The 25,999-nt window shown below is 38.7% G+C and overlaps 1 protein-coding gene across 5 annotated transcripts in view; it reads right to left on the reverse strand.

Moving 5' to 3' along the window:
* Positions 1-25,783, reverse strand: part of LOC116252258 (metal tolerance protein C4) — a 38,138-nt gene extending 12,355 nt beyond the window's left edge. For 4 of the 5 annotated variants that reach the window (XR_004172119.2, XM_031626405.2, XM_031626408.2 and 1 more), the window contains exons 1-8: positions 25,406-25,783; positions 24,249-24,300; positions 22,230-22,362; positions 21,921-21,976; positions 21,606-21,720; positions 21,384-21,441; positions 21,131-21,249; positions 10,990-11,109 (exon numbers count right to left, since the gene is read on the reverse strand). Coding sequence is in view for 4 of the 5 variants with exons in the window: in XM_031626405.2 (XP_031482265.1) it covers positions 10,990-11,109; positions 21,131-21,249; positions 21,384-21,441; positions 21,606-21,720; positions 21,921-21,976; positions 22,230-22,362; positions 24,249-24,300; positions 25,406-25,703 (951 nt within the window). In the remaining variant the exon portion in view is untranslated. The remainder of the gene's footprint in view (positions 1-10,989; positions 11,110-21,130; positions 21,250-21,383; positions 21,442-21,605; positions 21,721-21,920; positions 21,977-22,229; positions 22,363-24,248; positions 24,301-25,405) is intronic. The other variant, XM_031626409.2, reaches the window with a different exon arrangement.
* Between the last annotated feature and the right edge of the window lie 216 nt (positions 25,784-25,999).

Below are 25,999 nucleotides of genomic sequence, written 5' to 3' on the forward strand. Positions count from 1 at the left end.
GAGAGTGATCTAGAGGACATCTCCGAAAACCACATTCTTGAATCTTGCAAGAGAAACTGTCAAACCACGAACGTGAGGCCTGTTTAAGTCCATAAATAGATTTTCTTAGTTTGCAAACCCATGCATGAGAGTCTCCTTTCGTGTATCCTGGAGGTTGTTCCATATATACTTCCTCCCTTAAATCACCATGAAGAAAAGCATTCTTCACGTCCATTTGATGTAGTCTCCATCCATATTCAACTGCCAATGATATAATCACGCGAATTGTTCCCATTTTGATCACAGGGCTGAATGTCTCATCATAATCTTCTCCATATTGTTGTGTAAACCCTTTTGCTACTAACCTTGCTTTGTGTCTTTCTATGCTGCCGTCAGGTTTGTATTTAATTTTGTATACCCATTTGGAGCCCACTACGTTCTTTTCGTGTGGCCTCGGAACGATCTCCCATGTTCCACATTCATGCAAGGCATCCATTTCTTCTTTCATAGCCTTTCTCCAATGATGTGATTTTGATGCTTCATCAAATGAAGTAGGTTCTTCCTCCTTGCCAACTTTTGCCATGAATAACTGAAAATCAAGTGATAAAGAATCATAGCTAACCCACCTGTGAATGGGATGACGAAGGCGTTGGGATCTTCTAAGGTGGGGCATGTTGTCTTCTTCACTGTGAGCATCTCTGTCCCTTAGTCGTCGACTGTAGATAAGACCCGAATACCGATGTGCATCGTTGCTCTGTTCATTATTGTTTTCGTGATGACTTAATGACTGTGTTGGATCTTCTTGATTTTCACTTTGAGCCATATCCGACGGTTGTATTGCTCTCTCTGAATCTTCACTTTGAGGCACATCATTTTCTATAACAGGATCTGCATTGAATAACTGTGTACTGGTCCAGGGATCATAAGATTCAATGGTCATAGGCATTTCATTTGTATTATCAAAACTATGTTCATCAAAAATGACATTTCTTGAAGTTTTGATACGTTTAGTTGTTGGATCATAGCATCGAAAACCTTTATATTCATCAGCATATCCAACGAATCTACATTGAATAGCTTTGTCTTGAAACTTGTTCCTCAAGGCAGCATCAACGTGAACATAGCATACACAACCAAAAACCTTCAAGTTCTTGTAATCAGGTTGTTTGCCTAAGAGTGTAAAATATGGCGATTTAGACATCAAGAGTGTCATAGGCAAACAATTTATTATGTATACAGCAGTATGGAAGGCTTCAGTCCACAAGGAAATGGGCACATTAGTATCATGCATCATGCTCATGGCGCTTTCAACTATATGTCGATGTTTCCGCTCAACTACACCATTTTGTTGTGGTGTGTAAGGGCAGGAAATTTGTCTAGTTATCCCTTTTTCACGTAGAAATTCAATAAAATCAAGCGAGGAATATTCTCCCCCTCCATCACATTGAAAATGCACCACATTGGATGAAAATTTAGTTTGAATCATGGCATAGAAGTTTCGAAATATGTGAGGTACTTCTGATTTGTGTTTCATGAAGTAAATCCAGGTGAAACGTGAGTAAGAGTCAATGAATAAGACATAATATCTTGACCCAGACATGGAATCAATAGGGGCTGGCCCCCATACATCAGAAAAAATAGTTTCAAAAGGTTTGGAAGCCCTTTGATTTATATTATGGAAAGGTAAAACATGACTCTTACAAAGTCCACAACTTGAACATTTTTTGACACTTGAAGTAAGAGGTAAACTTGATCTTGGAATGAGACTATCTGTGACAAGTTTTTCAATGAAATGTCGACCACAGTGTCCTAGCCGACTATGCCACAAATCAGACTCCAAAAATTGGTTAGGGCCCCTTACTTTTGATTGAAAATGGCAAGAACTTGGCACTGATGACGCATTATGAGAAAGAGAAAATGTCTTCAATCCTATATCAAAAGTGGATGAATCCTTGGGTAGACATTCCTTGAGGACGTACATATTCCCTTGACGCTCCCCTCTAGCGAACATTTTCTTCGTTTGGAGGTCCTTGACATAGACAGAAGAAGGTGTGAATTCAACAGAAGAGCTTGTATCATCAATGAGTTTAGAAATGGATATGATGTTCTTTTTGATATTGGGAGCAAGAACAACATTAGACAGTGATAGAGACGAGGATGACAATGGAATATGTGCATTTCCAATATGTGTAATAGGATGAGATTTTCCATCACCTGTTATAATGCAACTTCTACCGTAATGAGGGGATAAGTTAGTCAATTTACCTGCATTTCCTGTCACATGGGTAGCTGCACCTGAATCCAAGAACCATTCTCCCTGCTCATTTTGCTTTATAGTCATCTTTGAGAATGCGGCCATCAATAGCTGTTGCATATCTTCAGCGGTGGATTTAGAACTTTGTCCTCCTTGTTTATAATCATGTCTTACTCCTTTGTTTTTATTTTGAGGATTAAACCAACATTGTGCCTTCATGTGTCCTTTCTTGTTGCACTGAAAACAAATTGGTATTTTTCTTGAAGTATCCAAAGGAGACATACCTTGGTTATGTGGTGTTGGTAGAATGCCACGACCACCATGGTTGGAGTTCCCATGGCTCTTACCAAACTTTACATTCATAGCCAACACATTTTGGGAGTTCCCTTGATCAGTCCTTTCAATGACTCTTTTCATATTCATTTCATGTTGGAGAAGTTTACCTTGTAGTTCGTTGAAGGAAGGCAGAACAGGAAGGACCTCAAGAGCTGTAATAAAAGCATGATAATCATGCCCAAGTCCATTCAAGGTTTGCTGCACCTTTTCCTTATCAGAAATGTTATTCCCTGAGGCAGCAAGTTGGTCTGCGACGGCCTTAATACGCCCCAAATAATCCATGATAGACGTTGAACCTTTGCTCAAATTCTGAAATTCTTTCTTTAAGTACATAATTCGAGCTTCTGATATTTGGGAAAAGGTATCAGCAAGGGTTTCCCATAATTCTTCTGCAGTACAATCATCAGAAACTGAAAGTAACACTTGTTGAGATAAAGTGGACAAAATATACGCAACCAGACTTTGATCACGTCTCATCCACATAGCATGTTCAGGATTGTTGTCTTCATGAACAGCAATAACTTCTCCTGCCTCATTTTTTATTTCCTGTAAGACGGATATTGGTGGAGCCTTTGTTGAACCATCGAGATGTCCAAAGAGGCCTTGACTTCTTATGAAAGGCATGATTTGCCTTTTCCAGATCAGATAATTCTCATGGTTGAGTTTTTCGGTAATAAGGTGAGGAAGAAAACTTGAGGACATGCCAGAATGCGAAAGGTTTTCCATGACAGCAGAAAAGAATGGTATATAGGTAGAAGATGAGAGGGAAAGAAGACACGATATAACAAGATGTGTCCTTGGTAAGCAAGAAGAAAAAAGGAACAAGAATTGCGCAAGAGAAAAGTAAATTCAGGATAGAGACAAGATGAGAAAAGAGTTCTAACCAGATCAGACCTGTTTGGGCATTTCGTTTGGTAGAGATAACGTAACCTGGCGCTCTGATACCATGATAGAAATGTAGCACCAATATCTGTAACCCGAAAACAGCACTCAAGCAGGAAGATAGAGAGAGAGAGAGAGAGAGAGAGAGAGAGAGAGAGAGAGAGAAAATGAAAACAAGAAGAAACTGAGGAGAAGAAGCCGTAGCCAAAATGGTTTGCACGGCCTCTATTTATAATCTCATTTTCAGAATTCTAAGAGTCTCCAATCGTAGAATCCTAGGAGATTTCACAAGCTTCAAGGACATTAATTACATCATAGAAACCTAAGAGACTTCACATATTACAAGGATATTAACTACAACATAGAATCCTAGGAGACTTCCCATATAACAAGGATATTAACTATAACATAGAATCCTAGGAGACTCTTCACATGTTACAAGGACATTAAATATTTTAACACATTCTACAAGGAGGTGGAATCCTAAGAGACTCCTCTTCAACGTGCTGGTGAAGGATTTATATTTTAACAGAACGTATCATCTTGTAAGTGTGGACTGGATCTGGTGTAATATGAGCAATACGCACTGCATGCTGTCACCTTTTTTAAGTTGCCAATCCAAACAAGGTAATAGTGAATCGGCAATTGCTTTTCCAGGATGGTGAACACCTATAGCCAGAACCCTGACATAGCAGATATTGGGCATCGACACAAAAGTAATTTGAACCTTCTGTGGACCACGATCAGCTGGAGTAGCAGAATGTATCATCTTATAAGTGTGGATTGGCTCTGGTGTAATATGAGCAGTACAAAGACACATTCAATGATACTTTTGTGCATCCTCTAGTGTCTTTATTTTGGTGGTTTTCCATTAATTTGCCATGCGAGTATATTCGATGACATGCCTCCATGCTATAATAGTAGACAATACACCAAATACCTCTATACTTCATACCACTCCTTGCTACAAGAGGAATACAAGACTCTATCATTTGCCTTAATTTGGATTCATGCACCCAAAGCACGTGTGGCGCAATTCATGAAGCTTTATATATTTTTTACTAGACAGAGATGCCACGGAGTCTGCTCTTCCTTTAATTAGTCATTCTCTTCTCTTGCTGGGGCCTCTTCCAAACTTCCAAAGTAGTGTTTGCAGGGTACTGTGGCAACTGTTGGATAGGCACCAAGTGAAAAGTGCCATGAGTCACCCATTTTTACAAACTGGGTATGACAAGTGTCCCTAGCTACCATAAGAGCACTGGGCCTCATTAGCCATCTGATGAGATAGAGCTGATTATCGCCATTTTTTTTCTTCATTTATGTTCTCCACCATACCACTATTCCCCATGTGTCCAGCACAACCTTCACCAACATAAATAACGTTGGGCAGAATGATAACATCAAGGGTACAGATGGAAGGCTGATGGCTTGGATTGCTAATTCCCTAGCCATCTGCAACTTCCTCGTCCACTTGATGCACATTGAGGAAGCCTTGGAGACGATAACCTAATAAATATGAACTTGCACGTTCTATGGCAAGCCAGACACCCATCGTCCCCACTAGACTCTGCCCCATCTCTCTTTCTGAATTGTCACCGGCTGCCTCCATCTCCCATCCGATAAGTTCCAATCTGATTGAGGGCGGCTGCAATAGCGTGTAAAGAACTTTATCGGGTCTTTCGAGAAGGAAAGAAGCATACCTCATATTTTCAGTTGGTGGCATGGCTCCCCCATCCCCCAGGGCATTTCCCCCATACTTTCCGGTTGCGTCCAGGGCTCCATTCCAGGGAGGTTTCATAGGCTGCCCCAGTGACCTCCCACCCCACTCTTCGATGTTGCTGCCTTGTTTGCCTCGGCTAATAGGAATGAAGGGGCAACCTGACGCTCACCCTTTTTATGTCCCTTTCTCCTCGCTAGTCCCCAACTCTTCCTGTCTTGTGGTAGCAGATCCAAGTCAGGTAGGCAGCTCTCCTTTCTCTACAAGCATCTGTCATATAAAGGCAGAAGATGGCAAAGAAAGAAAGAGCAGCACCAATCACTATAGTTTCATCGACACTTCTTATATTAACTGTTGACTGCCCCTGCATCTGCCCACTCAATGGCTCCAACACCTTAGTTGCACAAGTGAGTCGATCGCCATTCTTTTCGACTAACATGTAGAGGATGAGCTTCTGCCCCTTCTTGATCGGCCTCATCAGATTTGAGATCTTCTTCTTAGAGTCCATTTAGCAAGGCCCGAAACCTTCGCAAGGGAGGGAGGTCATCTGCATTCCTAGTGCAAATTCCAAAAGGCCTTCCTCCCCTTCTCTAGATTCTCCTCCCCCCCTCTGAAACTTCTGGTTGCTCTCAATGTAAGAGGCCACATTGCCTGCAATTCCACGGCTCTTAACCAAGGAGGTTTTTTGGGTTGCGTCACCTGCCCACTATCCCAATCTCGATACCCTCCTCTTGGTGGAAGTCCGTCTTAGTCTTCTCTTCGTCTCAAGTGTGTAATTGAGTCTATTTATTTCTTTCCTCTCAATTCCACGGCTCTTAACCAAGGAGGCTTTTTGGGTTGCGTCACCTGCCCACTATCCCAATCTCTGATACCCTCCTCCTGGTGGAAGTCCGTCTTAGCCTTCTCTTCGTCTCAAGTGTGTAATTGAGTCTATTTATTTCTTTCCTCAATTTTGCTCTCTTTGTACTAAACTTAAGTTCATTGGCAAAATCTTATTACTTTTCATCATGCTATTATTCTAATAAAACTTTTCATATGACTTATTGATTTTATATTATTTGGAATCTTGAAAGTTACATTATATAATGCAAAATCTAGTAATCAGATCTGATACATGTTTTCATTATTGTTGTCTTTGCTGAATGCATCATACATGAGATCTGTCAATAAAAATATACTTGTCCAATTGGCACATACATTAGACACAAGAACTAATTGTAATAGATAACCCTGTCGCCTCTCAGAGGTTGAACAGAACATATTACAACAATCCTTTCCTACAAAGTGGAAAGGGACCTTCAAGGATTGCCTTGGAAGGGTTATGAAGCGCAATTCTGAAAAAGTTCAAATCGTTACAGAGAAGTTGTAGAGGCGTAATAGTAACAGAGCAGTTGTAGGGGAGAAGTACCAATGGTCTGTATTTCTAGAACCAAAATGGAATCTTTCTTGGTACTTCAAATATATAAATTGAAATGAAATATATACACAGGTTGATGCAGGGCTGATATGTTGGGAACGGATCTTGTAGAGGGTTATGTCTCTACTATATTATGGATTTATTAGACCTTTTATCGTCTGATAGAGTTTTGCTTTGGATCCAGATCTGGTTTAGTCTATTTAAGTGGAACGTGTGATTCATTTGGGCTGGGTGAAGATTAATGAAAACCCTAATCTCTTCTTTTAGGTTATTTCCTTCTTTTATTTCTATGCTTTCTCTATGTTCCTTTCAATTTGCTCTCTTACTTGTTTAGATCGTAGTTTACCGCAGGGATTAGAGTTAACCCAATAATCACTGTGTTAATGTGGTATCAAAGCCCAGGTTTCCTACTGGAGTCCATAGAAGATATATGTGATAGGCAATAACATTATTTTAGAAAGGTACACACGGATGGAAAAGGGAAATCAGAAAAGCCAAGTACAACTGGATCAAATATTGGCTGCATTGACAAGGAGATCACTTGAGGTTGATGATCATATGTTGGAAATGGTTGAGAAGCCGATGGACACAGGACGAGAAAATCTAATGAAAAATCAGAACTTGATGACTGCAATTGGAAAAGAAACACATTTAATGGAGCTTCAAGAAGAGGAAAATACTGACGTTGAGGTGAAGCAATGGGAGACGCTGCAGTTTGGGATGCCCAAATAATGGTAGATAGGGCATTCTAAAGTCTCCAATGTTGGTCAGAAAGACCAAACACAGAGTTGCAGATGACAAGAGGGCATCAACCATCAAAATACACCTTAAATGCACAATCCCAATACATCTTCAATGCACAACCCAAATACTAGGTTATAAACATTTATTGAATGAGAGTTGGAGCTGAGCAAATCGGCAAGAAATTGCAATTTGTACTACCTATGCAATAATATTAACACTCCTTCCAAATCCCCCCTTACCCAGGTTATAAACAATGTCCGCATGAGAGTTGTATACTAACTCTCAATGTGCCAACACCAGGTTATAAACATTTACTGAATGAGGGTTTATCCTAACTCTCCATGTAAATACTCCAGGTTATAAACAATTAATGCAGGAGGGTTGAGGGGTGCGAAACACTTATTTCCATAATCCTAACTCGAATGTGAATGAGAGTTAACTAATCCTAACTCTCTGTACAAGTGGGTGGCGTGGTAGAGAGACGCCTCCCCACTTGTAGGGCATACAGCCCAAGATGTGGGCGGCATGGTACAGGACGCCACCCACTTGTGGGGCTGTATGTCCGTCAGAGAGTTCGGATTAGTTAACTCTCATTCATAATTTGATGGATAGTTAGTAATTACCATAATCCAAACTAAAGTCCATAATCCTAACTCGAAATAAGTGAATGAGAGTTAACTAATCCTACCTCTCTTTGGGGCGTGGTAATGGACGCCCCAAAGAGAGGTTGGATTAGTTAACTCTCATTCATAATCTGATGGATAGTTAGGAGCGAGGGGCCCCATCGACCATTTCCTAACTCTCTTTGAGGCCTAATACTGAGCTTCCCCCCTCTTGAGCCGAGAGTTAGGATTCTGGAAATGGTCGATGGGGCCCCTCGCTCCTAACTATCCATCAGATTATGAATGAGAGTTAACTAATCCAACCTCTCTTTGGGGCGTCCATTACCACGCCCCAAAGAGAGGTAGGATTAGTTAACTCTCATTCACTTATTTCGAGTTAGGATTATGGACTTTAGTTTGGATTATGGTAATTACTAACTATCCATCAAATTATGAATGAGAGTTAACTAATCCGAACTCTCTGACGGACATACAGCCCCACAAGTGGGCGGCGTCCTATACCATGCCGCCCACATTTTGGGCTGTATGCCCTACAAGTGGGGAGGCGTCTCTCTACCACGCCACCCACTTGTGCAGAGAGTTAGGATTAGTTAACTCTCATTCACATTCGAGTTAGGATTATGGAAATAAGTGTTTCGCACCCCTCAACCCTCCTGCATTAATTGTTTATAACCTGGAGTATTTACATGGAGAGTTAGGATAAACCCTCATTCAGTAAATGTTTATAACCTGGTGTTGGCACATTGAGAGTTAGTATACAACTCTCATGCGGACATTGTTTATAACCTGGGTAAGGGGGGATTTGGAAGGAGTGTTAATATTATTGCATAGGTAGTACAAATTGCAATTTCTTGCCGATTTGCTCAGCTCCAACTCTCATTCAATAAATGTTTATAACCTAGTATTTGGGTTGTGCATTGAAGATGTATTGGGATTGTGCATTTAAGGTGTATTTTTTAGGCATAGTGGAGCAGCCACAGGTAGCAGCAGCGACGATTTACTCTATCAGAGGAGTCACCCATATACCAACAACATCGGTGGTACTCATCCCCTCTCGCGGAACAGCCATGGATCTCCTGCCCACCAGAGGTCACCTGAGCAACAGGCACATGGATCAATGGCCTCCAAGAAACCTGCTGCAAAAAGCCCTCACCGTGCCACCTGCCCAGCCAGGAGCCATTGGCCTTGCCGCCGCCCATGCCTTTGAACTACTTAGAAGGCATCGCAAGGACGATGGCAATACCGCCGACCAGCCACTTGCACAGCCAAGATTCCATTCTTTTCTGTTTGAGTAACTTTATGAGCAGTGCTCCTGTGGCCCTTTCATTACACGTGCTGCTGCTGCCTTCGTCCTTCTGGCCACTCTCTCTGTCACTAGAATAGTGTTGGAACGTTGTCGGATAGCCGCCGACCCCAATAGGCCACCGTCAGGTATGGAGGGCGTCGATGTCTACCAATGCTCTCCCTACACCAAAGTCACACAGACGCTGCAAAGTGACTGCCGCACCCATGTCGACACGAGTCGGGTGCAGGTGCAGCTCGCACTCACACAAGTTAACAAGAGTTGGGTGCGGCTGACCGCACCTGATCATTTTCGTCCATTTTGGACACGCACCCGACTCGCGTTTGACTCGAGTCGGGTGCGGTCAAACCACGTCAAGCCTATTTTCATCGTTTTTTTGATATTTTTTATTTTAAAAATCTTTAACGTTGAAAAGAGGGTTTAGCATTTTTTTTTTCATTTCTGTGTTTTGTCATGGTTTTGCGTTTTTTGTTTACTTGTTTAATGTTTGTACTTTGTAAGCATGTTAATGCTTAATACGTTACATTCATATACACAATACATTATAACTTATAAGTATGTAATATATGATATTCATATATAATTTATCCATAAAGTGTGTAGTGTAGAGTGTATAGACTATAGTGTATACTCCAAATTTCTTAGTTCTTATATATATATTAATAATAACAAATAAATATTCTCGCCACACCGCCGCACCTAAATTTTTGGGGATGTGCCGCTCTGGCACCTGCACCCTGCACCTATGTGACATAGCCCTGTGCCCTAATGCACAGAGGTGTGTCGGTCAGCAACCCGACGGCTCCATAGTTGGAACCGGGTCCCATTTCGAGACCCGATTCTGCCAAAAGGGAAAAAAAAACAAAGGAAAACGAAGAAGAAGAAAACAGAAAAGGGAAAAAAAATCAAAGAAAGAGTCAGAGAAAAAGAAGCGGAGAAGAAAAAAAAGAAGGAAAAACCTTTTCTTTGCAGACATTGCAAGCCTCTCCTTGGAGCAGATTTGGGTTGCGCAGATCTAGTTTTTATTGTTTTGCCTACTACCGAATTCTACATCATCGAAGACGACTCTTCTTCAACCCAAGGAGAATAACGCAGGTCTGATATGTTGGGAACGGATCATGTGGAGGGCCCATTTTATAGGTCAACTTTATTATGGATTATTAGACCTTTTATCTTCTGGTTCAGTTTTGTTTTGGATCCAGATCCATTTTGAGTCTATTTAAGTGGGATACTTGGTCGTGTGATTCCTTTGGGCTGGGTGAAGATTAATGAAAACCCTAATCTCTTCTTTTAGGTTATTTCCTTCCTTTATTTCTATGCTTTCACTATATTTCCTTCAATTTGCTTTCTCACTTGTCGTTTAGAACGTAGTTTACCGCAGGGACTAGAGTTAACCCTCTAATCACTGTGTCACAAGTTCATTCTAGCTTTCTAGAATTGCACTATAAACACGGAGAGAAAGAGAGAGAGTGTGTGTGTGTCGGGGGAAAGAGAGAGAATTTATTATAGCAGTTTGGTACAGCTCAAGTGAATGCCTTGTCACTGAAAGTATAGGTACTTGTTGTGTATCAATTATCATGGAACTATTTTGAAGTTCCACAAACACCACTACCACTCAACATTTAGCATAACCAAAACCAAGAATGTATTAGTCACCAAAGCCAAGAATGTACTAGTCAATAACAGTTGATATTGGAATTTGGAAATAGAATTTAGAAACAAGCATATGCATACCATTCCAAGTAAATTTCCAACAACAATTGAGCCGATAGGATCATAAATTGCATTTCCTGTCTTGTTGACTGCCACTAGAGATGCAGCCGCAATAAGAAGGCCAGTTACTGCTGCACTATCCTGAGAAGGGTGAAATGTATATTCTTATCATAGTTTTGCAAGGACACAAAGTCTATGAACCATAAAAAATAACAGTTTATGAAAAGCAAAAAAAGAATGGTTTAAGATAATAAAGATATATGAAACATACTTTGTGAATGCAAACCTACAATAAAAGTCCTGATAATTGGGAAGAACCATCTTCAGTAGAAAGCATGTCATAGTTCTGCTACCATATTATTCATAAAGAAACTTCTAGACTACAAGCCATTGTCACCAATGTAACACGAGTACTGCTCCTTAGGAGCAGTACCCATACCGTACCGGGACAATACTGGAGCGGGTACCGGTATGTACTCGGGTACGACCCGGGTACATATATAACTGTACTTGGTAACGTCAACGTACCTAAGTACATATCTGGTATTTTTCAAACTCGATCAAAGTTGACTGAGTACAAAGTCATCTTAGATTAAGGTTTCCTTTTTAAAGAAAATGCAAAGCCTGTCGAAGGCTCTGTGCATTACCCACAACAGCACTGCCAAAAGAAGACCGCCGACTTCTATTGCTCTGTTTATCAATTTCCAACACGTGTTCGAGTTTTGTGGCGAGATGCGATGTGTTCGGCGAAGGGCGACGCAGCTGTTATGGTATTCGAACTTCTCCATCGCCTAATTTGGTTGTTTTTTTTATGAAGCTTCAGCTTTGAAGTTCCTTCTTTCTCTGATAGACTCTCCCATCGTTCGGCAGCAGCTTTTTTTCAGCAGCCTTTCTCTCACATTTTACCATGTTATTATCAAATAACCGTGCGTCTGTCTCTTTCCTCTTCTTCGGTTTGAACTGCTTTGTCTAAGTTCAGACAACAACAAACAGGCAGTTGCCTGATTTGGGCATTTTTTGTCCTTCACACTAGCGCTCATCTGCTGGAGATGACTAGGATAACTAGGAATCATTGGTGAAAGCTTATGGCGTAAGCTTTCACCAATGCCTCACAGCAGTTTATTCCTTGTGCTAAGTTTGCAAATAATGACAGAGTCAAAAGTACATTCATAGATTTGATATTAGGTGCATTGAATTGTGTATTTGTGCTTGATATTAGTTGCATTTAACAGTCTAAAGTACATACCAAAACATTGTTGGAGCTACATCACATAAGTGCAGAATCAACAAATTGTTGGCAGAGCCGCAGTTCAGGTGCAGCTTGCATGTTGCACTTCAATTACACAGTTTACACGCATGTCATGTTTACTTTATGTTGAATCATTGATATTATATATTTTCGTTGTTGTTTACTTGTCAATTGTCATAGATTTTCTATGTTGTTTATCTTTTCTTCCTAAAATTTGTTTATGTGAAATCATTGATATATATTTTTAGTTATAGCCTTTTACTTTTCAGATATAAGTTGTAATGGCTGTAAAGAAATGATGTCTGCAAGTGGAAGTGGAAATATAGCAAGCTCTAGTGGTAGTATTAAAACCGCTGCTGCAACAGAAATAGATTCATCTCAGCCATTTTGGGGCTGTGTGACTAAAGCAGAAAAAGCTAGTGGTGGTGGTGAGAATACGAATTTTGCTTGCAATTTCTGTAATAATTACTGGCTCTTATACGCATGTCAAGGCACATTTATTGCCTATTAAAGGCTGTGGGATTAGAGGTTGGCTAAGAATGAGCAAAGAATCAATGAAGGAATTGAAAAAAAAAAAAGGAGGCAGCTGAGACAAAAAAAAAAGCTTCAGGCAAATCAAGTGAAATATGTGGTCCTTTTTATGTTATTGAAGAAGGTGAAGATGCTTCAAAGAAAAGAAACATGAACATGGGAATAACACCTACCAAAACAATAGCACAAGAATTCAAAAGCATGGAAATGGTAGAGATGGATAGAAGGACTAGAAGGTTCTTTTTTGCAAGTTCACTTCCTTTCAATATAGCTAAAAGTTCTTATTGAAAAGATGTTACAGGTTTGGCTAATAGCAGTTTGGCTGGTTATGTACCCCCAAGTTCAGAGAAGCTGCGAACAGTAAACCTTGCAGACAGAAAGCTAATATAAAAAAATTATTAAAAAGGAAATTTTCATGAACACAATATGGAATATCCATTTCTTCTTATGGGTGAATTGACATACAAATGCGGCCACTAATAAATTTTATTGCTTATTTGCTTAACAAACCAATTTTTTTGAAGTGTGTTGATGCATTTGGGGAGCATAAAGATGTTGAGTATTTAAAGGGGTTGTTTACAGAAGTTATCAAAGAAATGGTGAAGAAAATGTTGAGCAAATTTTGACAGTCTGCCTACAAGCAGGGATGAATTTGGCAAGTGATCCCAACTCCCAATTATAGTCACATATTTTGGACTCCTTATGTGGCACACAACATAAATCTAGCACTTAAAAGTGTTTGTAACCCATCAAAAGAAGATGCAAATGTTGTTAAATTGTGTTCAAGTATTGAAGAGCTTGAGCATAATGTCAAGAACCAAAATTTCATTATAAAACACCACAATGCTTCGTTATATTCAATAAGCATTCTGATTTGAAATTGTTGAAGGTAGATGAAACTTGTCTTGCATCTAGTATTGTAATGATGAAAAAAAAAATTAAGCAGGTGAAGCATGCATTATTATTGCTAATGGTGACTGGTAATGATTGAGAATTTTAGTGAAGTGATGACATTATGAAGGCCCAAGAAATTAGACAATGCATTTTAGATGATGAATGGTGGGACAAGATTACATAGTTTCTTCGATTTACAGAGCCTATTTGGCAGATGTTGAGAAAGTTGATAAAAAAGGGCCCATGCTTCATAGAGTTTACAGTACGTGAGATAACATGATTGAAAAAATTCAAAACATCATTTTTCGATACGAGAAGAATAATGTTGCAATTGATGATTTTGAGTTTTTCGATTATGAACATAAAATTTTAATAAGATGTAATAAAAGCAATACCCCTTTCTATCGTATGGCACACTCCTTAAATCCCAAATATTATGCACAAACCTGGTTGGCAAGAGGTACTGGTCATGTTCACTTCCTCCTAATCGAGATCCAGAAACATCAACCAATAGGGAGATATGTTTGGGAAGACTTTTTTGTGTTCCTTTGAAGATAATATATAATTAGTTTGTGATCTTCTCGGATGGAAGAATTGATTCACTGCAAGTTGCAAGCAAAAGATCAAGAAGATTTTGTTAATTGTTGGTTATCTTTTGGAGCAGCGACGTCAAATCTCCAACAACTTGCGTTAAAGTTATTATCTCAACCTGCAACCTCTTCATGTTGTGAAAGAAACTAGAGCCCTTATTATCAAATTCACAACAAGAGACATAAACTAACTAGTAAGCTATGATACACGGGTACGCCTCCCTTTGGAGGCGTACCCTACCGGTACCGGTACCGGTACGGGGCTGGGTAAGGCTCCGGTACGCGTTGACCGTACCGGGTACGGTCAACGTACCGGAGGCCGTATCTGACCTTTTTCGGACACAATCAAGTTTGACTGAGTCCAAATTTGTCTTTTTTTTAACGATTATTTCATTTTAAATTTTATATCTATTTTAACGTTTAAAAAAAAACAAAAATCGTAAGGGTTTCGCTCGAAACCCTTTTCTCGTTCCTCTTTACCTCTCACGAGCTCGGCGACGAAGGCAGCGGCAGCGGCGACAGGCGGCGGCAGAGGCGGCGAACGGAGGGCAGAACGGCGATAGCAGTGGCGACCGACGACGGCAAACGGTAGGAGGCGACAGCAGGCAGACTGTCTTACCTCTCAAGGTATATTTTTTGTCTTTTTGTTTTTATTTTTAAACCATTTCAGCGGCTCCACCCCTGCCATCGCCGCCGGCGACGATCGGCGTCGACAGGCAGAATACCCATCGTCGCCAGCAACGACCAGCGATGTGTGTGAGAGAGAGAGAGAGATTCTTTGTTTTTACATGTTTCGGTAGTCGGTATGGTATGAAGCGTTTGGTGGATTTGTTCATTTATTCTTATTTGGGTTTGATTTGTATGTGCATATGGGTGGGAGACTTTGATCGATATAGAATCCGGTGTCTGAATATTATGTTTTTGTTGTTTGAAACACTTTCGGCTAAAGCTTTCTTTTGTGTTTCATTATTGGAATTTGCTTGTTCAAAGTTCTTTTCCTTCAACAGATAAACTAATTGTCTAACTAGCAGTCACTTTTGTGTGCTGGTAAATCGTGCTTCTTGTTGCTCTGGCATGTGCAGCTGTTACATTTCAAAACAAGTTTCAAAGCAATAATTTGTATGGGCGAAAAGTCTTCTTTTCATGCAGTGATGCAGCTTTGCTTGTATAGCTTTCACTTGGGTGACTGCAGCTTTGCTTGTATAAGGCTGTGAATCTGTGATATATCGTTTTGTGATAGGAATAGGATTCATCTCTTTCAAATGATCCCTGTTTTTATTGGTTATGTGTTGCAGCTCATTTGCTAGGTTCTGTTGAGACATAAGTTGTAATGGCTGATAAAGGAAAAGAAATACTGCCTCCTACAGGAAGTGGGAATGTAGAAAGCAGCAGTGGTAGTGTTAATACCGCTACAATAGAGAAGGATAATCCATCTCAGCCTCTTTGGCGCTATGTGAAGAAACTATCAAAAGGACCAGGTGGTGGTGGGAATGTAACGTTTTCTTGCAAATTTTGTGATATGATGTTCACGGGCTCTTATCCACGTTGCAAGGCACATTTGTTGCATATTTCTGGCGTTGGAATTAGACCATGCCCAAAAGTTACCAACGAGGAGATCAAAATATTCAAAAAAGAACAAGATGCAGCTGAGACGAAGAAATCTTCATCCAAATCAAGTGTGTCTGTTCCTCTTTATGCTACTGAAGGAGGTGAAGATCCTTCAAAGAAAAGAAAAACATTAGCACAAGCATTCAATAATATGGGAAGGGCAGAGATGGATAGAAGGATGGAAGGTTCTTTTTTGCAAGTTCACTTCCTTTTAATGTAGCCACAAGTCCTTATTGAAAAGATGTTGTTACAGGTTTGGCTAATTGCAGTTTGAGTGGTTATGTACCCCCGAGTTCAGAGAAGTTAAGAACAGTAATTCTTGCAGAAGAGAAAGCAAACATTGAAAAATTATTAGAGAAGAAGAAATTTTCGTGGATACAATATGGAGTATCCATTGTTAATGACGGGTGGACTGATATACAAAGGCGGCCACTAATAAATTTTATTGCTTATTCGCTTGATGGACCAATCTTCTTGAAATGTGTTGATGCATTTAGGGAGTATAAAGATGTTGAGTATTTAAAAGGGCTATTTATAGAAGTCATCAAAGAAGTGGGTGAAGATAATGTAGTGCAGCTTATTACTGATAATGCTCCAGTTTGCCAACGAGCAGGAATGAATTTGGCAAGTGATCCCAAGTATAGTCACATATTCTGGACTCCTAGTGTGGCACACAATATAAATCTAGCACTTAAAAGTATTTGCAACCCATCAAAAGATGATCCAAATGCCGGTTTCTTGTGTTCATGGATTGAGGAGCTTGAGCATGATGTCAGAAACATCAGAAATTTTGTTGTAAACCAAAACAATGCTCTTGCTATATTTAATAGGCATTCTGATTTGAAATTGTTGAAGGTAGCAGAGACTCGTTTTGCATCCATTATCGTAATGATAAAAAGAATAATAAAGCAGGTGAAACATGCATTAACACTTATGGTGACTGACAATGATTGGGAGTTTTATCGGAATGATGACATCGTGAAGGCTCAAGAAATTAAAAAATACATTTTAGAAGATGAATGGTGGGATAAAGTTACATATTTTCTGCAGTTTACAGAGCCTATTTGGCAGATGCGGAGAGAAGTTGATAAAGAAGGGCCCATGCTTCATAAAGTTTATGATATGTGGGATAACATGATTGAAAAAATTCAAAACATCATTTTTAGACATGAGAAGAAGAATGTTGCACTTGATGATTCTGAGTTTTTCGATCATGTGCATAGAATTTTAGTAAGAAGATGGAACAAAAGCAATAACCCTTTGCATTGTATGGCACACTCTTTAAATCCCAAGTATTATGGACAAACATGGTTGGCAGGAGGTATTGGTCGTGTTCCTCCTAATCGAGATCCAGAAATATCAAAAAATAGGGAGATATGTTTGGGAAGACTGTATTCTGATTCTCATCGGTTGAAGATAATAAATAATGAGTTTGCGAGCTTCTGTGGTGGAAGAAACGATTCAATACAAGCTGCAATGGCAAGAGATGAAGAAGATCCTGGTAATTGGTGGTTGTGTTTTGGAGCATCGACACCAAATCTCCAACAACTTGCGCTGAAGTGATTATCTCAACCGGCAACCTCTTCATGTTGTGAAAGAAATTGGAGCACTTATTCTCAAATTCACAACATCAAGAGAAATAAGCTAACTAGTAAGCAAGCAGAAGATTTAGTTTATGTCCACTCCAACCTACGCTTACTTTTTCTTTCTTTTTGTATCTTTGATATGTATACATGATTTAGTTTATGTCCACTCCAACCTCTTCATGTTGTAAAAGAAATTGTTGCAACTTGCAACTTGCAGTTCAGGATCATCCAAGTATTGGGATGTTAATCCAAAGGACATTGATGTGGAAATTGAAGGAGAACATGATTTGCATGCTTTTAACATGGACCTTACAGAACCTGTTGCTCCTTCTAATCTTCATGATGCGACTGAGGAGAATCAAGAAAGCTGACATGTTAGTATAATTGTATGTTAATTACTTCCATACTGTGTTTTGGACAATGATTTTATTTTGTTTGCAATTTTTTGATATATATGTGTGAATATGTTATTTTGTTTGAAATCTTTTGATATATATATATATATATATATGCCCGTGTGTGTACGGCCGTACCCCCGTACCCAAATTTTTTGAAAATGATCTGTACCCGTACCGGTACCCATACCCGCACCCGTACCCGTACCCGTACCTATGTGACATAGCTAGTAAGCGAGCAGAAGAATTAGTTTATGTTCACTCCAACCTACACTTACTTTCACATACTTCAAATGATTACAGGTATTTTTTTTATTTTTATCTTTGATATGAATAAATCTGTATACTATGTCGGTTGCATGAAGTTAAATATTAACTTAAATCATATTGTGTTTGTGTTGCAACTTGCAGTCCAACATCATCTAAGTATTGAGATGTTAATCCAGAGGACATTAACATGGAACTTGAAGGAGAACATGATTTGCATGCTCTTAATATGGACCTTACGAAACTGGTTGTTCCTTCTAATCTTGATGATGCAATTGAGAAGGATCAGTAAAGCTGACATATCTTGGACTTTTAGTATGTTAGTTACTTTGTCTTTTATACTTAGTTTATTAGGTTCTTCTTCATAGTCTACAAATTTTGGAACATGAATATGTCATTTTGTTTGCTTAAAGTCCAATTTTTTGTTTTATATCCGCACTCAAGTTTTTTTTAAATGTTCCATACTCATACCCGTACCCATACCAGCACCATACTCGTACTTATGTGACATATGTTGTCGCAAATATTCTGAGGTTTTTAATGGCAAGGTTTTCCTCAGGTACTTTTTGGCAAAGTTACTTTTCTTGAAAAAAATAAACTTGGAAAAAATAAAAAATAAAAAATTTGATAAAAATAAAATAAATGAGAAAACCAATAAAAAAAGACATTGTAAAAACTAGATAAATGATAAAAATAAAGTTTTAACAATGACAAAAATGATGATAAATAACTTCATTATGTTTGAATTTGACTTCATAATAACATTGATGTAGAAAACAAGAAAAACGAAAAAAGAAGGACAAAGTAGGACAAAAACAGGATAAAAAACAATAAAAATGTGATAAACATACTTTCATATTTTAAAAAAAAACACGTTTTTTTGGGCTTTTTCATTTTTCTTGTAAATATCTCAATAATTTTGAAAATATTGCAATATTTGTGTCAATGTTACAAACATCTAAAAGAATAAAAGATCTTCTGCAAGTCTGAAAGAGAATGTGAATTGTGCACTTGCAAAAGAAAACCAAGTTTACATTCATTTGATTCCAGAATTCTTTTCATATTTACATTGTCGAAATAAATAATTTTAATACAAATGTAGATTGAAATTGAGTTAAATTTCTTAGTTCTCCTTTATTATTTTCTTAATAATGTGGACCTCTTTCTAACCTTATTAAGCAAATCCCCATTCACGAGGCGTTTAAGGCTAATGACATTTAGAATGATCATTTATCTCTCCTTCGTTTTGCTCTCTTTCCTATCCTTTTCATATCATGAGTTTCAACATGGTATTAGAGCTTTTCATGGTTCTTCGAACCTAAGTCCTATGGAGGAAGATGATACAGAATCTGTCAGTGAAGAAAAATTACTCTTATGTGTGTGTATGAATGTCCTTGTCTTGTCTTGGCTGCATAGAAGGGTGTCCAGGGACTTCATAAAAGGGTTGCCTCGAATGGGAAACCTGTCATCCTAGTGGCAGTGGACAGGCTTTCCTAATATGCACACTTTGTGGTGGTGCTTTCACATCCTTTGTGGGCCAAGGAAGCAGCTAGGCATTCCAATAAAATGTGGTTAAGCTTCAAGGGATGCTGAAATCCATTGTATGTGACTATGACACTATTCCTCGGCCACTTTTGGCAAAATTACCTCAAGCTACAAGGAACTACACTCAATCTCACTACTGCATACCTTTGCAAAGGAGATGACCAAACCGAAATGGTTAATAGACTCTTTGAAACCTACCTGTGATGTTATACAGAACTTCAGCCACATAACTGGACAAATTTCTTAATTGCAGGCTGAATTTGCTTATAACACAGCCTCTCATTCTGCTATGGGACTTTCCCCTTCGAAATAGCCTATAGAAGACCTCCACCGAAGTTGTGCCGATTCCATCCTCACACTCAGCAGTTGAAGAGGTTCACATTCAACTCATAAGTTTCAACAAAGTGTTAGAAGTAATTAGGCAAAGGTTAGTCACAACTCAAAACAGAACAGTAGAGCAGCACAGTAAGGGTCATTGCAACAAGGAGTTCAAGGTTGAGAATTAGACCATTGTCACAAATGTCCTCCTCGAGGAATTATCGGCGAGGTTTTTCTCAAGTATCTTTCGGTAAAGTTATTCCTCTTGGAAAAGTCTCAGGAAAATTTCAGTAATTTTTAAACATTAAAAAATCCTAAAAATTGTAAAAACTCCTAAAAAATTTTAAAAAAAATCATAACTCAAGAGAGATTTTCCAAATCTAACAAAATTTTGCTAGTTTTTTCATCTTGCCTGTTTTTCTCATAAATATCGTGAGAATTTGATAGTGGATTGGATCTAGATTAAGAATTTCCCAATGGGTAAGCTGCAGTCCAAATCAGCTAGAGCACCCAAGCTTATCTGCACGATATTCAGGTCCTTTCCAAAATCACAAAAGAATAGGACAGATAGTTTATTAGCTGCAACTTTCAGAGGACTCCATTATCCATCCTGTCTTTCACATTTCAAGGCTGAAGCGACATTATCCTGAAGTTGTACTTGTTTCCTCACTACCTAAAGGGTCACTTTGTCCACTCCAAATAATGCAAGGGTCACGATGGAGGAGTCAATCTCAACTTGAAGTCATGCCTACAGTTGTCCAAAGTAGTTATCACAAGATATGTCTCAGCATGTTCATCTATGTCACATGGGTGCGGGGTGCCGGTGCCGGTGTGAGGGTAAATATATAATTGTCTATAAACAACAAAATTATCAAATGACAAGTTCAAAATTTAAATTACTAAGTACCAAATTTTATATGTATATATAATCTAAATAGAAAGCACTAAACATACATGATATTGATACCATGTGCACTATGCAATGTTATTATTTATGAACATAATAAAATTTCAAAACATGAGATTTGAGAAGTGAGAACTGTACACCATGTCTCTAGGTTTCTAGCTCAGTAAGTTACTATTCCATACCTAAGGAAACACACAAGTATCAAAAAAGAAAAGGAAAAAAGAAAAGATACTTTCCTTTTTTCCTTTTGAAACTCTTTAACAGATTATTACCTCTGTCATAACAGCCACAGAGGTTGGGTCATGACCTCTCCAGATATAATCCCAAATTTTCAAACCCTCTGCAGCAGCGCCTTTTCTGACAGCCTTAATTGCAACAACAAGGGAAGCACCTAAACAAAAGAATGCAAAAAAGTCAAGATCTACAATACAAATAATTTGAATCACAAAGTAAATTTTTTCCAATTATCTGGTTGACAGTTAGTAATGCTTTTCAAGGAGTATATAGTCAGAATTTGTAGACCACCTTCAATTAAGAATGAACCCCCAATCACCAAAGCTGCATAATATACATTTGCTGGAGGCTGCTCAAATAAGCAGAATAAGAACCAGTATTTTGTCGAGTGAGTAGAAGGAAAATGTGAGGAAGAATGAAATAACAATAATTCATAAGCTATCAAGATGTTCCAGTTTTCAAGAGGTTGATATATTCTGGCAATAGTTCAATTAGTAGTTAAATATAGGTTACCTGTGAAATCCACAAGTTCTGAATGCCATGAATAATGGTTGCACCAGAACCCAGGCAAAATATTCCAACAGCTGATATTAGAGACCAGACGAACCTTTCCTTTGAATAGCCATAGCTGCAAAAAACAAGTAATAAGAACTCAACACCACTGATGAACAACATTTGCATAGACAAGACTGAAATTTAACAGATAACCTAAAATTATAATATATTAATAAACTTAGATCAATAGTTTAGATTATGCAGTAACTTTTTAAGGTCTTCACCTAGTACCTAGAAATGAATGCAAAGAGATTAAGATAGATGAGAACTCACGGGTGTAAAGCATCTGGAGCACGCCTTGAGCTATTCAAACCATAAGCAAGTAGGACCTAGGAAAAAGGTCCCTCATTATCAATTAGGAACCTTCACAAGCTTATTGAAGAAAAATTTATAACACACACTAGAAGCCATAAAACAATGAGCAGTTAACTGAAATAGAATATGCAGATTAAATGTTACGGAGTCTACATATCCAACTCAAGTAGCCTCGAATACAAATAACATTGATAAGACATCCATAAATTCCATGTAAACAGAAAAAAGAAGAACTTATGAAAAAAGAGAACCACTTGAAATGTTTACCTGGTTTGCAAAATCTGCAACAGAATGTATAACTTCAGCCAGCATAACATGGCTAGATGTTGCCAACCATACACCGAATTTCAAAGAAAATACTAAGAAGTTGCACCATAATGCAGTTGTGACTGCCTGTTGGCTGAAGTTAAAATCCATAAGAAGACAGTACTAAATACAGATGAAAAAGGTATATGCAGCTACCAAACAACAAAATCAATGCAAAAAGTGATATGATAAAAGAACATAACTAGGCATTGGGAGTAACTGAACCATTGACTGTATTTATCGATCCATAAGTTTTTGATCTGAGAATATTCGTACTAAAGGTTTCAGACACAAAAAGATGTCAGCTGGAGCGAATATCCATAAGAACACAGCAAGAAAATGCAGATAAAAAGGTTATATGCAGCTACCAAACGCTGCAAAGCCATCCAAGTGGTGAAATGATAAATAAAAGATCTAGCCAGTGAGAGTAACTGAACCATTGACTATATTTATCTATCCATAAGTTTTTTATCTAATTTTGTGTACTAAAGATTTCAGACACAAGGAGGACCAAAAGTTGCACAGAAGGAGGAGACTACCTAATGAGAACTAACAAGATGGATACATGGCCAGGATCGAGGGCAATGGTGAAATGATAAATAAGAGATCTAGCCAGTGAGAGTAACTGAACCATTGACTATATTTATATATCCATAAGTTTTTTATCTAATTTTTTGTACTAAAGATTTCAGACACAAGGAGGACCAAAAGTTGCACAGAAGGAGGAGACTACCTAATGAGAACTAATAAGATGAATACATGGCCAGGATTCGGGGCAACAAAATCTTTGTATAGGCACGGCCCTCCCTCCCAACCCCACAAACCTTCCAGTTGTCTCATTTCTTTAGTAGCCTGTGAAGTGGGCCACACTTGACTCCACAATGAGGATGTTCAGCCAGTGAAGTACTCCCAACAGTTGTTTTCCATCACCCCAATAGAAAAGGATGACAAAACCTGAACATGCAACAGTTTTCAACCACTGGACAATATATGCCCCATAATAGCTTTTCTTTCCAAGTAACCGACATAATCATTTTGCACTGCTGGGCATAATAGAAAACCTTAACTAGATGCTCGTGCTGGCTTTGGCCCAATTCGATATGCATCAAAGGATCAAGCTAGTCCCAAAGAACCCTTTCCAACCACAACCCACAGACCTCTTTCTTGCCAGACTAATATGTTAGCAACTTAGCATTGAAATTAAGCAAGTTTTGGTCTTTTGCTATGTTTGATGGAGTCTCTAATGAGGGTTCAAATCATCACAAATATCATTATCAGGTTTTCAACAATGAGCTTTTTCTAGGATGTTTTTTGGCAAAGTTGTTCTTGTTGAGAAAATCTCAAAAAATCAGTTGGCATTTTTTCCTAAAAATTAGGTAGAAATCAATTAAATCATAAACTAATAAGAAGATATACAAATAACCAGGTAAAATGATAAAAAATAATGTTTTAATGATGATAAATAATTCAGTTTAAGTTCAAAGATTAATCGATGACATTATAAACGTCAATAAAAAGAGAAACGAAAAAATGGGGAAAATGCATCAAAAATGCATTAAATTAATTTTTACCTTAAAAAAATGTGTTCCCCTTTTGTCTTTCTTGTTTTACATTAATATCGTGCCTTTTTTAGGAAAAAGCACGACATCTGTGACAATGGTTCAAATCAAGGCAAGGCAAAGCTGGATCGATGTCCCTGCAAGCATAACTCGTACAAATAACTGCAAAATTATCTGAAGAAGAAATTCGTATTGAAACTATGTTTTGTTATTTGGCCACAACAATGAATCTTCCCATGATAGCAATAAAAATGAGCTAATTCAAAGCTATTAATAGTCAACGGTTCACTGGATGACACAGCTCCAAATGTACAGCATGTCAGGAACAAAAACGGGAAGGACTTGTCCTGAATAAAATATAACTGATAAAAGAGTAACTATAACAAGGTGTTCAAAAAATAATCAAAATAAATATCAGTACCTGTGGTCATGAACATTTGATCTTTCAATGGTCCTCGCCCTTGAGCAATAAACTGGAAATGGAAAAAAGACGGACGAATAAGAGAATAGTTCATTGATCGTGGAAATAAAAAGTGTAAAGAGTATTAACTTTCACAGCATAAACTTCATTAAGAAAATTTATGTCAATACATCAAGAACTGCTGCTAAGAGTTGCTGCTTTTGAACAATAAAGATCTTCACCGCTTGGCCTACAGTCAGATAACAGGTTCCACTAGATGTCATATTGGCGGACAACCAACTAGACTAACTCAACGCAATTACACACTGTTCATCTAAATACTGGATTGCTATCCCCCCAATTTCTATAGCTAATTTATTTGCACAAACGGTTGGAAAAGCCACACTAATAAGAAACTACTTCCACTAAACTAGTCCGCCAGCAGTACAAAAAGAGACTGACATAAAGCGACCAAATTCGGAGGGTTAAAAAGAAACAAGTCTTGTTGGAGGCTCCGCGGATAAAAGCGACTCCGTCCTCTTTGGTAGTGAAAGTCCCTTTTCCGAAATAACAAATAATCATATACGAAAAGAGAGTGACATAAAGCGACCAAATTCGGAGGGTTCAAAAGAAACAAGTCTTGTTGGAGGCTCCGCGGATAAAAGTGACTCCGTCCTCTTTGGTAGTGAAAGTCCCTTTTCCGAAATAACAAATAATCATATACTTTTTTACTTCTGTCCGGAAGTTTTCGCTAAAAAATTTCAGGTCAAAGCGGAGATAAAATCGCGCAGGAAATCATGCACTACTTACTGTAAAAAAAAAATCAAGTCAAGGGTGATAAAATGAACTGCCAAATGGGAAGCCGTGCATTACAAACTGTTAAAAAAAAATTATTAAATTCAAGGCAGAGATCAAATGAACCATCACACAGGAAGCCGTGCACTACAAACACTAACTTGTATGAGTTGCTCGCATAACTGCAATCGCTCTTAAAACCGTTTAGAAATCAAAACCCTAAAGAACAAGCACCAAGGGATATCAACCGACTCCAAGATGTCAGCAAGTATCAGCAACGAAGTGCAAGAGCATCGCGATTCTTTTAAGACTATTATTTGCAATCTCAGGCACACTTTGTGGGGGAGTATTATGAGCGCTACAAGATACTCTGGTGTACTCACACCGCGAAGGGCAATTCCGGTAGAACAAATGGCAGGGCAGGACACCAAGCGCTCTGCCAAGGGAAACTGTATCCGGACGGAACGAGACGTAGCGACCTATCAGGTCGCATCTGAGATGGCAAAAGCGGAAAGGATGATCTAGATGTTCCCTGGTGAGAAGGAATGCCTCTGGAGAGGGTCGAGGGGAGGTGAAGGCGGAAGAGCGAGACGCTGAACCGTGGCGAAGAGATTCGAAGAAGCGACGGGCGAGGCGATTGGTTTGCATCAACAGAAGGCTGAGGGACGCTTCTCTTCGCATGCTCAGCTTCACTCCCGAGCACCAATGGACGCCCAAGGGAAACAACGGCGAGGGGGTGGGGGAGGGGAAAAGAGTTGAGCGGACGCTCCCTATTTATTGTGGGCACTGGAACTGGGACTTCCGTCGTAAACCTTAGAGAGGTCGTTTGATGTTTACTGGACACGTGTTATGTTTAATCATTTTTTATCAAATGCCGTATCATTTTTTATCAAATGCCGTCTACAGTGACAGACAAACAATTGAATAGGGGTACCCTTGTTTCACGCTGTTTCGAGCTCGGAACACCATGGAACAGA

This window comes from Nymphaea colorata, chromosome 4 (genome assembly GCF_008831285.2).
Source record: "Nymphaea colorata isolate Beijing-Zhang1983 chromosome 4, ASM883128v2, whole genome shotgun sequence".
Lineage (NCBI taxonomy): Eukaryota > Viridiplantae > Streptophyta > Magnoliopsida > Nymphaeales > Nymphaeaceae > Nymphaea > Nymphaea colorata.